The sequence below is a fragment of the Anomalospiza imberbis genome, chromosome 4 (genome assembly GCF_031753505.1).
Source record: "Anomalospiza imberbis isolate Cuckoo-Finch-1a 21T00152 chromosome 4, ASM3175350v1, whole genome shotgun sequence".
Classification (NCBI taxonomy): domain Eukaryota; kingdom Metazoa; phylum Chordata; class Aves; order Passeriformes; family Viduidae; genus Anomalospiza; species Anomalospiza imberbis.
In genome coordinates this window covers 48,891,256-48,904,916 of record NC_089684.1, presented here as the reverse complement: position 1 = coordinate 48,904,916, position 13,661 = coordinate 48,891,256, and the positions used below count along the sequence as shown (strand labels likewise).

Here is a 13,661-nt window from a genome sequence, read left to right as displayed (position 1 = left end):
GCTCACTCTATAATAAATATTCTTCACTGTGCTTTAATTTACAAGTGTGCCTTTTGGGTATTTCTGAGTTAACTGATACCAAAGGGACAATTTGGCTAAAACCCCACTATCTGTGGTATTTACTGTGCAAACTGAGGACAGCAGAGCTGTGTGGTGGCACAAGGGAATGGGGCACAGTGCTCTGGCACAGACCTCCTGGAGATACTGTGCCCATGAAGCTCAACTCAGGTTCAGTGGTCCTCTGAGTCCAGTGAGGCCATGCTAAATCCTTCACTCCCAGCTTTCAGCAAGAAGCAGAGGGAGGAGCACAACTTCCAAGGAAAAACTATCAGGAATAGGGGAGGACAGCAGTAGTTGTAGGGAAGCTGTAGAAAGATCCTGCTACTTGTAGAAGATAAGTCATCTTGGACACTTGGCAAGGTGGTAGATCTCTCAAAGCTGCTGATGCCCAGGCCTGCAATTAGCTTGATGGCTTCTCATTACTTGGGGCGCTAGTAAGTAAAAGACTCCTAACTACTATTCTGCAGTCATAGCTAACCTTGACTGGGAATCTAGACCACCTTTGGAAAGCCTGCCTTCCACACACATGCAGATCACCAGCTTGGAGCAGGGACTGCCTTGGCTTTACTCAGGAACACAGCTATTTATCAGCATTGTGGCTATGCAGATGTGGACAAATCTCTGTCTGAGCACATCAGCACTGCACTGTCAACAGAGAAATTCTGCCCTCTGCCCATATGGAGGATTGCACCCAGACAGCTCTGATTAATAAAGTCAGAGGCAAGAGATGTTTTTAGCCTCAGACAAACTGACGAGAAAAACCCAACATGAACACCACAAACTCGCTGGGATCAGAGGCTCTTTCTATTAATATCATTTAACACAAGGAAGCCATAAATTGCTCAGATCAAACACGGTTTTAATGTCAGCCTGCCTGGTATTGTGTGTTGCTTTAATTCCCAAACAATATTCATGCAGCAAGCAGAGCTGCAGCTTGCTATTTGCACGGGTGTAGCAGCCACTACACACTCCAAAGCATCTGCAAAGGATTGTGGGCTAAATGCATCCATATGTCCTACATGCCTGGGATTTACACTGGCTGCAGCTCTGGTTTGCCACAGTCTGCCACAGGATGGAGTATGGGGGGAAATTATATATCCATACATATATGTATGAATTTCATGCTTACATCCATGGAAAAAAAAATCTTTTCATTTCCTTTAAATTGTGAACAGGTGTTGTCACCTTCTTAACTTGGCTTCTATGTTACAGAAGGGAAAAAAGAGATCTACCCGAAACAGTGAGGCTTTTGTTAGCCAGAACATGATGTATTGATAAGCATACTGTAAAGTTTGTTATAAAATCAAATGAAACTAATAAAACCGAACAAAGATCTTGTAAAAACTGTGGACATTATACAGCATTAGCACTGAGCTACATAATAGATCTGGACTTGGAAGAAACAAAACTGCTGCCCAGTTGTGGTATTTTTCCAGCCTTTTACACCCGCTCACCAAGACCATCAGTCAAACCACTCAGTGTTACATTTTTGATCAGTCATTTTTAGGATAGTTACAACTAACACTGGCACTCACATCATCACCTCTTTATGGAGCAAGCTTTTCAAGAACAAATTGTTACGGGCTGTTGGGACATCAGTCTAGTGCAGTACTCATCAAAACGATGAAAACTAGGGAACTGTTTCCTTGTAGCAATCCAGCAATAGTCACACCTTTGCATTTCAGCATATTTCTTTCTCCTCCTTTCCTCTCCCAGGACAGTGGACATTTTACAGGACTCAACATGCTTTATATATTGGACAGGGAGTTTGTTGGACTCTGAGTTGGATCTCTCAAATGAGGAAGAAGTGAAGAACCCCTGAAATTCAGGGCATAGGAACACTGATTGTCTTTAGGTTTCCTTTCACATGCTTGTGCTGTCCCTGAGCAGCACCAAGCTTGGTCAGGGTGTGTGTCTTCATGCCTACGCTAATAAACACTGAGAAGGAAGAGCCCTTGCTTGGGTGAGGACATCATTAGTCAAGGATGAGTCACTTCCAGTGGAAAAGGAGCTTCACTTCCAAGTGAACAGCTTTTAGCTATGAGTTTGCACCAAAACATGAAAATACTCACAGTTCACTGGCTCCTCTACTCACTGGATCCATTCATGCCCATTTCCAGTTTCTTCCCACAGGCTGGCATGCAGGATTCCCTCACCTGGCAACACCAGTAAGGCAGCTCTCGTTAAGAACCAAACCCCTACCTACACCTCCACACGGTGGCACCTCATCACATGTTGGCAAGAAGTCCTTGTGCAATGATTCCAGTGGCTGTGTCTTGGGCAGGCTCCCCTCTTCTGCCCAGCTCCCAAAGGCCCAAACCATTCTGAGCTTTAATTAGCAACACAACCATTACTAAGCATCAGTGGCTATGGCCAGATCCTCATCTGGTGTTAATCACCCTGCGTGTGCACAGGAGGCCACCAACGTAGATCCAGCTGCTGCACTGGGGCCTGAACAAATTAAACACGAACTTTGTAACTGTTTATTGTCACAAGGAACTCTTCATTTCCATATAACAACTGACTAATCATCATTAGCCATGATTATATGTCCTGTGATTGTGTTAATGGTCCCACGCTGGATGGACTGCCCTTTGCACTTCATGTTGAAGTAAATGCACTAAAGACATTTTGCTAACTCCATACCATGATCAGCACAGGCTACACCACCTTGTTCTCAAATGCAAAAGCTGCATATTTTCCCCCTTTCTTTTTGAAGTGTTGACTCATTTCAATTTTTGCTTAGCATTAGCAGACCCTTGGAGCACACATTGCTGACTCAGGGTTGATTCACATCTTCTTGCTGAGCACATCTCTCTCTGGTCCCCAGAGTTTCTTAAGAGGCCAAAACCCAAACATAAATGAATTTGTCATGCTTTTCCAAGATGGCTGGTGGCACCTGACTCTTGGGCTAGAAATGTTTTCTCAGCTTCTGCACTGTAAATGAGCTCTGAGACACGGATTGATGACTTCATTGCAGAAGTGTAATGCAAACCATGTTTTACTGTACTTGGTTTTTTTTTCACACAGTATTTTCTACTACTACAAGCAGAAAAAAGAATGTAAGAATAAATATCCATTCAGACAAGGCCATGAATTTTTTCAGGATACTTATGCTGATTGTTTTAAAAAAAATGTTATTTTAATGCAAATTTTTCACACATGCCTGTTATCAAAGAGAGCTGCCTTTGGACAAGCTGTAAAAAAGCATAAAATAGCAGTTGGCTCAGCAGGAAAAAGCTACTTTAAAGATAAATCATCTGATGTCAGGGCAGATTCTTGAAGCAATCAGTTGCAATAGACAGACAGCAGACATTTAACAGCAAACTTGATTTGTCTGAAAGTGAGATGTAGCTCAAATTCTGAACAGCCCATCAATGGTTTAGGACAACAAGCTGCACTCTTCCTCCTGCTCTCTGCATCAACACTTTACTACTCTGCAGCCCAAATGGGGCCAGGTGGCTGGGTCCCTCAGAGGGCCAGGCACCAGAGGGGGATATGAACTGGATAGATGATGGATTCTTCACTTAAATATTCCTCAAAAATAAAATTAAAAAAAGAACCAAAGAACAAAATAAACAACTGCAGCAGTCAGAGATATAGGGCAAGAAAAGTAAATTCAGGAGAAGTTGTTTCTTGGACTTACATGTTGATTATTTTTTGTGCTGAGATGCACCCAAGCAAGATGAGTCCTTGGCAGTTTACAAACACCAAGTGAAGCAAGAAGGTGACAGTCCCAAACCCAGATCTTGTTGCTGCTTTTTTTTTTCCCTTTGCTACAGAAAGCAGTAAGAAACAAGGATGCAGATGTGAAAATAGAGACAGTTTGATCTTTCATCACCTGGCTGAGCAACTAATGCAATAAGCATTTACTGGCAGCACCTGTAGCAATAGCCCCACATGTTGTAATGCTGGCACACCTCGCAGGATTTGGCCTACAACACTTCTGCAAGTGAAAAGTCCTCTGTGTTGTGTATCACTGAAAGAGGTCATTATGTTACAGCATAAATATTTACCTATAGTCTTTCCTACAGCTGTTCACAAACAATTTTCCCTTCAGAAAATATCCAGACTCCTGGAACTCGGGATTCTGTTTATTATTGCAGAGAGAGCAGTCATGGAGGTCCTCCAGCACTTCCATGTTAGAATACTTTGTTTTCTCAGTTATTTTTGAGTCAGGAAAAGTTCACCCATTTGGGCTAAGTTTTCCCAGGGAGGGCCTGATGGCTGGAGTGTGGCTCCATGTGTGCAAACTCACAGTTTGGCCAAGCTGGCCACAGCTCGACGGAGGCTTCAGTTACACCACCACCTGCTATTTTTTTTTTCTGCAGAACATGCCTCCCTTCAGCACACAAGGTGGACAGTTTTCAAATAAGGAATAGCTATTCAGCACTTTCTTTCTTCCTCTTTGGCCTTAAGTTTCCTTTCAGAGCACACTGGCAAGGAATTTTTTAATTATGCAGTAAAGAAACCGCAGGCTTCAACCAACCATCTATAAATTAAATAAAGTTACTTTTCACACCTTTAGAATTAATTCAGTTGAGGGAAAAAAGATAAGATTTAATGGGCATCATTGTAAATATAGTTTTGGGGGAAGTATAGCACATTTGTTTTGATGAGCCACACAAAATTCTCAAAAATAAGGAGCCATTGTACTTAATAACTGCAATGTAATTAAATACTGATTAAAGTTCCTCTTCCAGCATTTGTAAATCCGTCTGCAGTGTAATTGGCATCCCAAATCTTGTGGTGAGCCACAAAAACTATTAAGGATAGCTAAGAGAGGAAATTGTAGTTTTGACTTATATTGGTAATCTGCTTTTACTGGCTTACATTTCATGCAGAGCTGTATTAGAGCAGGATTCCTTGGATCTCTGGGATCCAGGCCCTGCAGTCTGAGAAGATGGGGAAAAAAGAAGGGCAGAAACCAATTGCTACCATCTGGGTTGGCAAAGCCTTTGTTTGAGAATGAAGATCACAACCCTAGAATAAGAGAAGATTCACTTCCAAAAGAGCAGCTAGGAAGATGCAAGATTAGGAGAAAAGACTTTAGTATGTGTTATGAAGTAGGAGTAGTCTTTTAGGGAGAGATTTAAGAGGTTTAGACTCAACTCTGAACTTCAGCTCCTATTTTATGTGGTCTTGGCCTAATCACCTGGTCTCTCTTTATCTCAGTTAACATCTGTAAAACCACTGTAATCCATCTCATCTGCACTTTCAGACTGAGTGGCTCTCCAGCCAGGCAAGCTGTAGTCTTGTCTCCAGACATGCAGAGACATACCTATGTCTGCTCTGCTCGTGCACTGAGATGGCTGGTTGCAAGCAAGATCAGTCCTGAAGCCACAAAGGGACATTCAAAAAGCCTTATAGCTGAATTATTACATCTCACACAGTCCAGCCAGGGAGCTCATCTCTGCCATGTCTGCTGGACCTGCCAGTGTTGGAGGATCCACTGACCTTTTTATTCCTTTGTACAATGTCCCAGATTTTTGCTGGTCCTCTGTACTATTATAGAATACAGAGGCTAGTAAAAGTTAAGATTAGTTAAGAGTTACACAGCAGTGAAAGCAGGCAGAGAGGCTGGATACCACTGGATTTAGTCACAGTTCTCTGTAGGATTTGGGTAAACCATCACCTTATTCTGCTGCAGCCTCCTTGTAAATAACACAGGGGTGACAGTTCCTCACTTGCCAGTGGTATGGCAGAGCTCACTTAGAGTTATACAGCATAACTCCAAAACCTTTCAATCAGCTACTGAATATTTTCCAGAATCCTCTCATGTCAATATGAATTATATTCCTTTAAGTCCCAGTCTTTCATGAATCATTTAATGCAGTTCTAGATGTAATATCTTAACCACCTTGCTCATGTCTGACACCTGTGTGGTTTTACATGTTTGGTGTCAGCAGTAAAGCTAGAATAAGAAGGGTTTTTCTCCTTTGAAGGAGTGGGAAAATAGAGAAGCCATATGGTTCAAAAAGCCTAATGAAGTTTTGTGCTTTCCAGAGCACAAACAAAACGGCTCCATCAATTTGATCTTCGTCATCAAAATTGACAAGCAGTTGGTTTTAAAACACTGCCTCCTTCTTGAAAATCAACAAGGGACTGATTTTCTCTCAACCAAAAGTATTTTCACCAAGACGAACACGAGCATCTGGTCATTGCATTAAATGTCTGGGTCCTTTGAAAGAGTAAGTCAGTGATACCTTGTGTTTACTTGCAGAGCTTGACAGGAAAGACACAAGGGGAACATTTGTTTCCAGGGGAAACTGCTCCAGTGAAAAGCAATCGGTTTGAAACGCTACATGAACACAACTGTACCACTAGAGACAGGGGACGTAAGTAATCCATCAAAAATGGTCTGAGCAACAAGAATGCACAAGGGCACACTGTGAGATGAGGAAAGAAGGTGCAAAATAGTATAAAAAAGTACTGGGTTTAGCCAGTATTTACAACAAGGATGCATGGAAATGAATGATGCTTCAGCCCATATGTCTGACACAGATTTAGGTTGAAGTTACCCTTTTCTTGGCACTCGGGGATCAATATTTGTTTGCACAAGGCCCAATCTCACACCCACAGAGGCCAGTGGGAGCTTGCCATTTCCTTTCATAGATGCCTGATGAGGCTCTAAATAACTAGTGTTTCTGCCCAGGGCTCCTCAGTGCCAAATATAATGAATACTATTGTTCTTAACACAATTATATTTGATAATCCAATTTCCCAACTGAGCAACTGAATTGGAGTTTTTGTCCCAATCTTTCCTGAATTCTAGTCCAACATTTACCCTGTGCCTCCTGGCTTTTTTTTGCTGTTGTTGTTGTTGTTGTTGTTATTGTGCTGTCAAGAATAGGCAGAGCCTTCTTTGACTTACAGATACCTTGATGCCTCTACCCTGGAATAATGGGATCTGGCTTGAGCTTTACAGAAGATAGAGGATGACACAAGAGATCAATGACTTTGGCAACCTCCACATACTGCAAAAGCTGGACTGAAGCAGTCTCCTGTAGCATTCATTTCTCCACAGAAAGGAGGCTGGAAAGCACATACAAAAGGAGTCTGTATAGACACAACTCTGTATGACCATTTCCACTTCACCCTGTTTGTTCAGTGTAGCACAGAGAAATGGATGAATGTGGCTAAGAAAGAGGTGAACAAGGAAAACCAAATCCTCAAACTACATAAACTATGACTTTTGCAGCTCTATCCCTCTGATGCTACAGGAGTCACTGAAGGGTTTTCCTCACAGAAGCATCTCTTTCCAGATAAGATATTTACATTCTGGTCCCTTTCTTATACTGGCTGTGCAGCAAAGTGCATTCTCCAAGAATCACCCTGCTATCAGGTGATAATCCTCCATCAAGCTGCACCAAGTGTCTGCTACATGCCCTGAGCCCACAGCAGTTTCCCCTCCTGCTGCAAACAGGAAAAAGGAGAAATAACACAAAACCAGGCCAAGAGCCAGCTGGAAACTGCCCTAAACTCTGTTCTCACTCCCACCATCTCAGAGAAGCAGAACTTTGTAGATCAGATGCTCAGGATGCTGATCAGGCAAAAGGTGAGCAAGATATCTATCTCACCCCCTGCTTTGTAACCCTCCCCTTGGCTCCCTCAGCCTCCTCTAACACACTGATTTTCACCCAGCTCTTTTCCTTTTCCCAGTCAAGCACCAATGAGCACATTTTTGTGGCAGACCCTGCAGAGGAATCTCTGATCAACCAGAAAAATGTCTTTGGGAGTCCTCAATCCAGCAAGTGGCCCCAAAATCTCATCGCTGGCCCAAGCAAGCCTTTTGAAAATGGTCAAATGCACTGCCAGTGAACCCACGGTCACTGAGACAGCATCTGAAGCTTTTTTAATCCTGCCTCCCCCAAAAAGATTTCTCAGGAGCCGAGCATCCCTGGGTTACATGCCAGCTCAGGGCTTTGTTTCAACCCAGATATTATTATTCCTGAAGACACCATGCTTTACAACAGCTCAGCACACAGATCTCCCTGCTGTGTGTTTTCATACGGGTGCTCCAACATTTGTTTTGAGAGCTATCCTGTTCCGACAGCAAACACAAAGATCAGTGTGACCTCTCCTTATCACAGAGCCTTTCCTGTGTGGAATTCATTGTGATCTGGACCCCAGTGGCTATTGCATCATTTCTGTTTATGTGTAACCTTTGGCACTCTGCAATCTTATCTGCCTGCAGCCGGCTGCAGCAGAAGATGCGCAGCAGCACAGCCAGCTCTGGCAATCCTCAAACACTGGAAGGGGCCAGCTAAGAGTGGAGGCCAGTGAATGATTAGCAAAGCAAATCTGCAGTCACTGAGTGCTACATGGAAATCAGCTCTCTCTCTGTGGCCCCAGAGCAGGTGAGGCCTGGCGTTGCCCCAGCTCTACTCACCGATGACGATGAGGGTGTAGTTCACGTTGGTGCTGCCGAAGCCGTTGGTGGCTTTGCAGATGTAGGTCCCCGCATCTTCGCTCTCCACCTCCTTGATTTTCAGCCCTTGCTGGAGGATTCGGAACCTCGTCCAGCCGCTGTGGATGGTCCGCCCGTCCTTCATCCACATGGTGAGGGGCGGGGGGTCACCCTCCACCGGGCACAGGAGCTTGATGGTCCTGCCCAGCCTCACGGACTGGCGGTGAATCACCTTATCAGAGATCCTTGGGGGGCCTAGGAAAGAACAGAGACAGGAACAGCTGTTATGACTTTTGCCAGTGACACAGCACTGATTCAAAGCCGAGTCATCAATCTGGCCTTTACACTGACTACTATATAGAAGAGAAGGTGCTTACCAAAAATCACTTACAACCAAGGCTGAAACTGTCAGAAATTACAGAGGGATACAGCAAGACCTGAAGCTGTAGCCTTGCCATCAGCAGCAGCTCATGCTAAACCACCAGGGAAGCCTGGTTCTGAGGCTCTATTCCTTTTCCAAAATTTCCAGCCTTTTCCTGTCACAAGAAGGAGCCCAACATAAAAACTGTTCTAGTGTATTTGGTGAAGAAACTGTAGTTGTTTTAAACTTAACGCCTATTCTGAAGGCAAAATTAGTAACAGGATTGGTACTTACAACAAAACACTGCCCCATACCCCCCAGATGTTTTAATTCTTTCATGTTGTATGTACAGTAATTCCCTTTAATAGTCACCAGATGGGCTTTATCTGAGACACATAAGCCTGCAGTTGTTGAACACTAACATTCATTGGGTAATGCTTCAATGAAAGACACAGCTTACCCTGACGCGTTAACATTGCTTAAAATCCAAAAGAGAATATTTTTATAAATTTCCTTAGCAACCCTGACGGTTTGACCCACCTGACAAATATTTACTCTTTGTTAAAGGTGATAATTTCATACAAAAGAGAGTGTCCCTGGAATGTCAGAGTAAAAACACTGTTTGCCACATGATAACAGGATGCATTTGGACAGGCCAACAATCAGAAAAAAGAAGTGATAAAGACTGTAACAGTGGGAATTCTCCCATAGCTGAAATACAACTGAAATTCCTTCCCAAGACTCTAAAAAGCTGAGTCTTTTTCCTGCATCTGCCTTTTCTGCCTTTTCATTAATTGCACAAGTTCTCTACACAGATTGCAATAGCAGTGCTCTTCCCAGAATAGTCTATTAATGGGTGTGATAATAAGTGCCCTGTTCTTGCACAAGGACAAAATGTTTTGCTAAGGATTGCTGATGCTGAGTTGCACCCAAAACCCACAAGATGTTTGTGGGATTTGGAACTGTTCCCTCATATTTTACTCCTGTTCCTAGTGTTTTGCAGGATTGGACCCACAGGGGATAAACTACAGAGCTCATATTTGCACTTCCTCATGACTAATTCCTATTATTCCAAAGTCTGCCTGATTTTCTCTCAGCCTGACTGAGGCAGTACATACAGTCCAGCTCCTGAATGACTCCAGAGCTGCTGTTGCAGTTACTCATGTTGAATCACACCCACGAATTTTGCAGCTTTGCTGGTGAAAAGAAATGCTGCTCAAGCTGAGAACAGAGTGGTGAACCAGCTTGAAACTCATTAAAATGAGTTTAACTAAGAGGCTGGTTAAATCAATGGGTCTTAGACACACTCAGATTCTGATGAACTCCTAATGACCCAAAGTAAGGACTTGAGAGCACTTATTCTGAAAAAGTCAGAGATAAAAAAGATAACAAAGAAGAAAAAGATAACACCCACTCCTTCACATCTTCTGCAGTCACCTGTGAGACAGCATCTCAGAGGTGATGGTATCCTCCTAATCTCCAAGGGAACTGGCAAAACACCATGAGAAATCCTGCCTGTCCAGGTGTTTCTAAAAATTCCAAACCACCTTTATGTTCTCACCTTGTGAGATTTCCAACCATCTCTGTGGATGGAGAGATAACCCCAAGACCTTTTGAATACTGGTCTGTGACAAATTGCATTGCTGAATATTTTAAAGTGAAAATCCACCCATGAAGAGGGGCTGTGTGTGTTGGCTTTGATAAGGTAGAATTCACAAACACTGGCTGAGAATCTGCCCCCAAATTCTGTTACATTTCCCTACATGGTGCCCTCACTCAGTGCAAAGGAGCTGAAATGCCCAGACAAGTCCACAGACTTGTTGAAATTCTGGGTTGGCCATTGGAGAGGTTCTTTCTGACTCAGAGCCCTATCAAACCAAGTCAAACTTCAAGAGTAGTTTCACTGCAACATGCTTGTGAGCCAGGACACTACTTCATGCATATTCAAATGACAAAAACAGATCTATAATTAGTACTGGGAAAAAATGTTTGGTGCAGGGCAAGCAGGGACAGTGGAGAGAGAGCACTCTCCTCCCAACTTGGAAGGCTGCTGTAGGCTCCTTCAAAATCCCTTTCCTTCCGACATTCATGTTGACTCCTGATGAATTTTGAGACCTGGAGGAATCAGATAGTTTCCCAGTCACGTCATGTGCTTCTCTGGGGCAGCCTGCACAAGCGGTGCTCCTGATGGCACCAGAGTTGCCTCTGGATCTGTCACATGTTTGGGTCAGTGGTAAGCTTGGTCCTCCTAAATGCCATTTTCCTTTGACTGACCTTTCATTCTGAGGAATTGTTGGATCAGTCCCTGTCACAGGATCTATCTGCAGACCTTTATGACATTTAGAAAAGGGTGCGTTTCTTAGAGTCATTCTGCCTAAAAACATTACTGCAGCTCTTCATTAGCTCCTCCAGCAGCTTTCTCAGGAACAGGAATAAACCCCCTCACTCTTTTTTCTTGCTGTGAATTTTGCCAGATACAGCATGCACTTCTCAGCAGTGTACAGCTCTGCGACAAAGATGATAAGGCCTCGTTTCTGTTCATTTAGTGCTGTAAGTATTTCCATTTTATTACCTATAATCTTTGCATTAATAACATTCTGCTCAAGCAGTACTCTCTGGAATCAGTGCTCTGATACAAAGATCAAGCACCATGGTAATTATTACAATACTGTAATTTACTACTGTGTTTACAAAGAACCACAATACAATTCAGCACCTTCACATACGTCAGAGGCTTCAGACGCCCTGGCAAGCCAATGGTAGCTGGACCTCCTGAAGCTGGGCTACAGCAAGAATAAAATATTGATATCATCACGGATGTCTGTCCCTCTTTCTCATGTACAGGCATTCATTGGGTCTTATTTCACTACATATCTGTAGAGCCTTGCCTTGGGACATTAACAGTGACAGATGAATGCTTTTCCAGTCAAGACACACTTTGGCACATCTCACCACTCTGCACCATCAGAGGCATCAGGGGGGCAGCAGAGAGGGGTAAGTTTGTTTTGAAAAAAGGCCCTTCTCCAATATCCTCTGAGCAGTGGGTGCTACTGACACAGACCTGCCTCACACACTGTCTGGGCAAAAACACCTTCCCCCTCTGAGTCCAGATATTACGCTGCTCAGCACCACTCAGGTTCGCTTGGAAATTCATGTCCAAGGTTTCTCTGTAGCAGTTCCATCTCCTGCTGCATGAACAGAGCAAAAAGATGTAGCAAAAACATGCTGAGCCGGCCAATTTCCTGCGTGCAGCGCCGCTACTGACAGGAGCTCCCCACCTTCCAGAACTGGCCCATAAAATGCCGGGGGGGGCAGGAGAGCAGAGTGCCCAGTTAGCCCTTCCAAGGCGCTGATTTGGGAGTGTCCCTGGCGTCTGACCCTGCAGGGCTGGGGCACGTGTGCGCTCACAGCTGAGTGTGGCGGTGTGGGAGCGGAGCCCAGGACACGGGCCCTTCAGGCTGGATACATATCTACAGCTGCTTAGCAAGGCAAAATCCCAGGAAAGCACCTGCTGCTTCACCTACAGCTGCCAGGGAGGTAAAAACAGGCTGAACCCTGGCTCTGACTGACTTCCCATCCCTCGCTGCTGCCGGCGTCTGTCCCATGCTCTAAGGCAGCATTAAAAGGCAGATGAAATTACTGCTCAAGCAGCCTGTGTCACGATCTCTGCCGTCCTGCACTCCAGCTTTGTGTCATGTGCGAGCAGAAATGCTCTGAGTGCAACACCCTACGCCTGCTCACTATAGCACTGCTCTTGCCTTGTTTGTGGGCAAGGCAACACCCCAAGAACTGGAGAGCAACACCATAAGGGATTGTTCTGAAACCTGAAAACATTTCATTAAACCAGACTGTTAAAATAGTGACTTCATATATTTACCAATGCAAAATTAATGCTAATAGATATCATCTCTCTGGCTAGGGGGGAATGAATCCTGTCAACTGCCATGTGCCTGCACTCAGGGGTCAAAGCTCCAGAGTGGATCCTTTCAAGGTGGAGTAGCAGAGAGCAAGTGCCCTCTGGCCCTGAGTGTAAATCCTAGAGGAGTCCCTACACTGTGCTCCCCCAAATTTCTTAGCCATTAGGCAGTGATTCTTGGAAACATCAGCCTTTTTTAAGTGCTGATGATCTCCAATCTGTGATGCTCCTGGATACAACAACTACTTCCTGCAGCATTTTTTCATGGGATATGGGCATGAAAGCAAGGCCCCAGGTAGATATTCTATCCAAGATTTTTAGGCATTTTTGTAGTCAGGGAGAGGGAACTCTTGCAGTTTTTCACCCGGCAAGGACAGCTCTCTGTGGCCACGGGGCACTGCTTTTAAGCCCCACCACAGTGGAGAGGGCACAGCTGGTTCTACAGTCTGTCTGAACAGAAGGAGCTCGCTCAGAAAGTTAAGCCCCACCTCAACACAAGCCCACTGGGGGCAGGTTTTCTTAAGTACCCCTCATCCTCAACCCAATCATATGAGAGAATAATTTCTTAATACTTTGGCTGAGGGAGAAGGGTGGGATTTGACATCTGCGGATGTGACTCGGGAAGAAGTGATGAGAATGCAGCTGCCTCCCCCCATGCTTCGTTGTTATTCTTTCTCCAAATACAAACTAAATATAACTTTGCCCCATAACATTCAAATAATTTTAGTTACTAGCAGGGATCATGCCTGGAGTTCCAAGGGCCAGGGTGCAATCAGGCTTAAAATATAATTTAAACAATCCAGAACCTACATTTTCCACCAAGTTATTTTCTTGCTTGTAGTTTCCCCATCTGCAAATACATATAAACACAACCAGAAAGAAACCAACAAGCTCAGCCAGATGCCAAGTTTTCT

General features: G+C 44.1%; 1 protein-coding gene across 4 annotated transcripts in view; it reads right to left on the bottom strand.

Annotated features, from left to right (window-relative positions):
- The window catches only part of FGFRL1 (fibroblast growth factor receptor like 1), a 166,333-nt gene that overhangs the window by 75,842 nt on the left and 76,830 nt on the right, over positions 1-13,661 (bottom strand). For all 4 annotated transcript variants that reach the window (XM_068188433.1, XM_068188435.1, XM_068188434.1 and 1 more), the window contains exon 3: positions 8,453-8,725. In XM_068188433.1, coding sequence (XP_068044534.1) covers positions 8,453-8,725 — 273 coding nt within the window. The remainder of the gene's footprint in view (positions 1-8,452; positions 8,726-13,661) is intronic.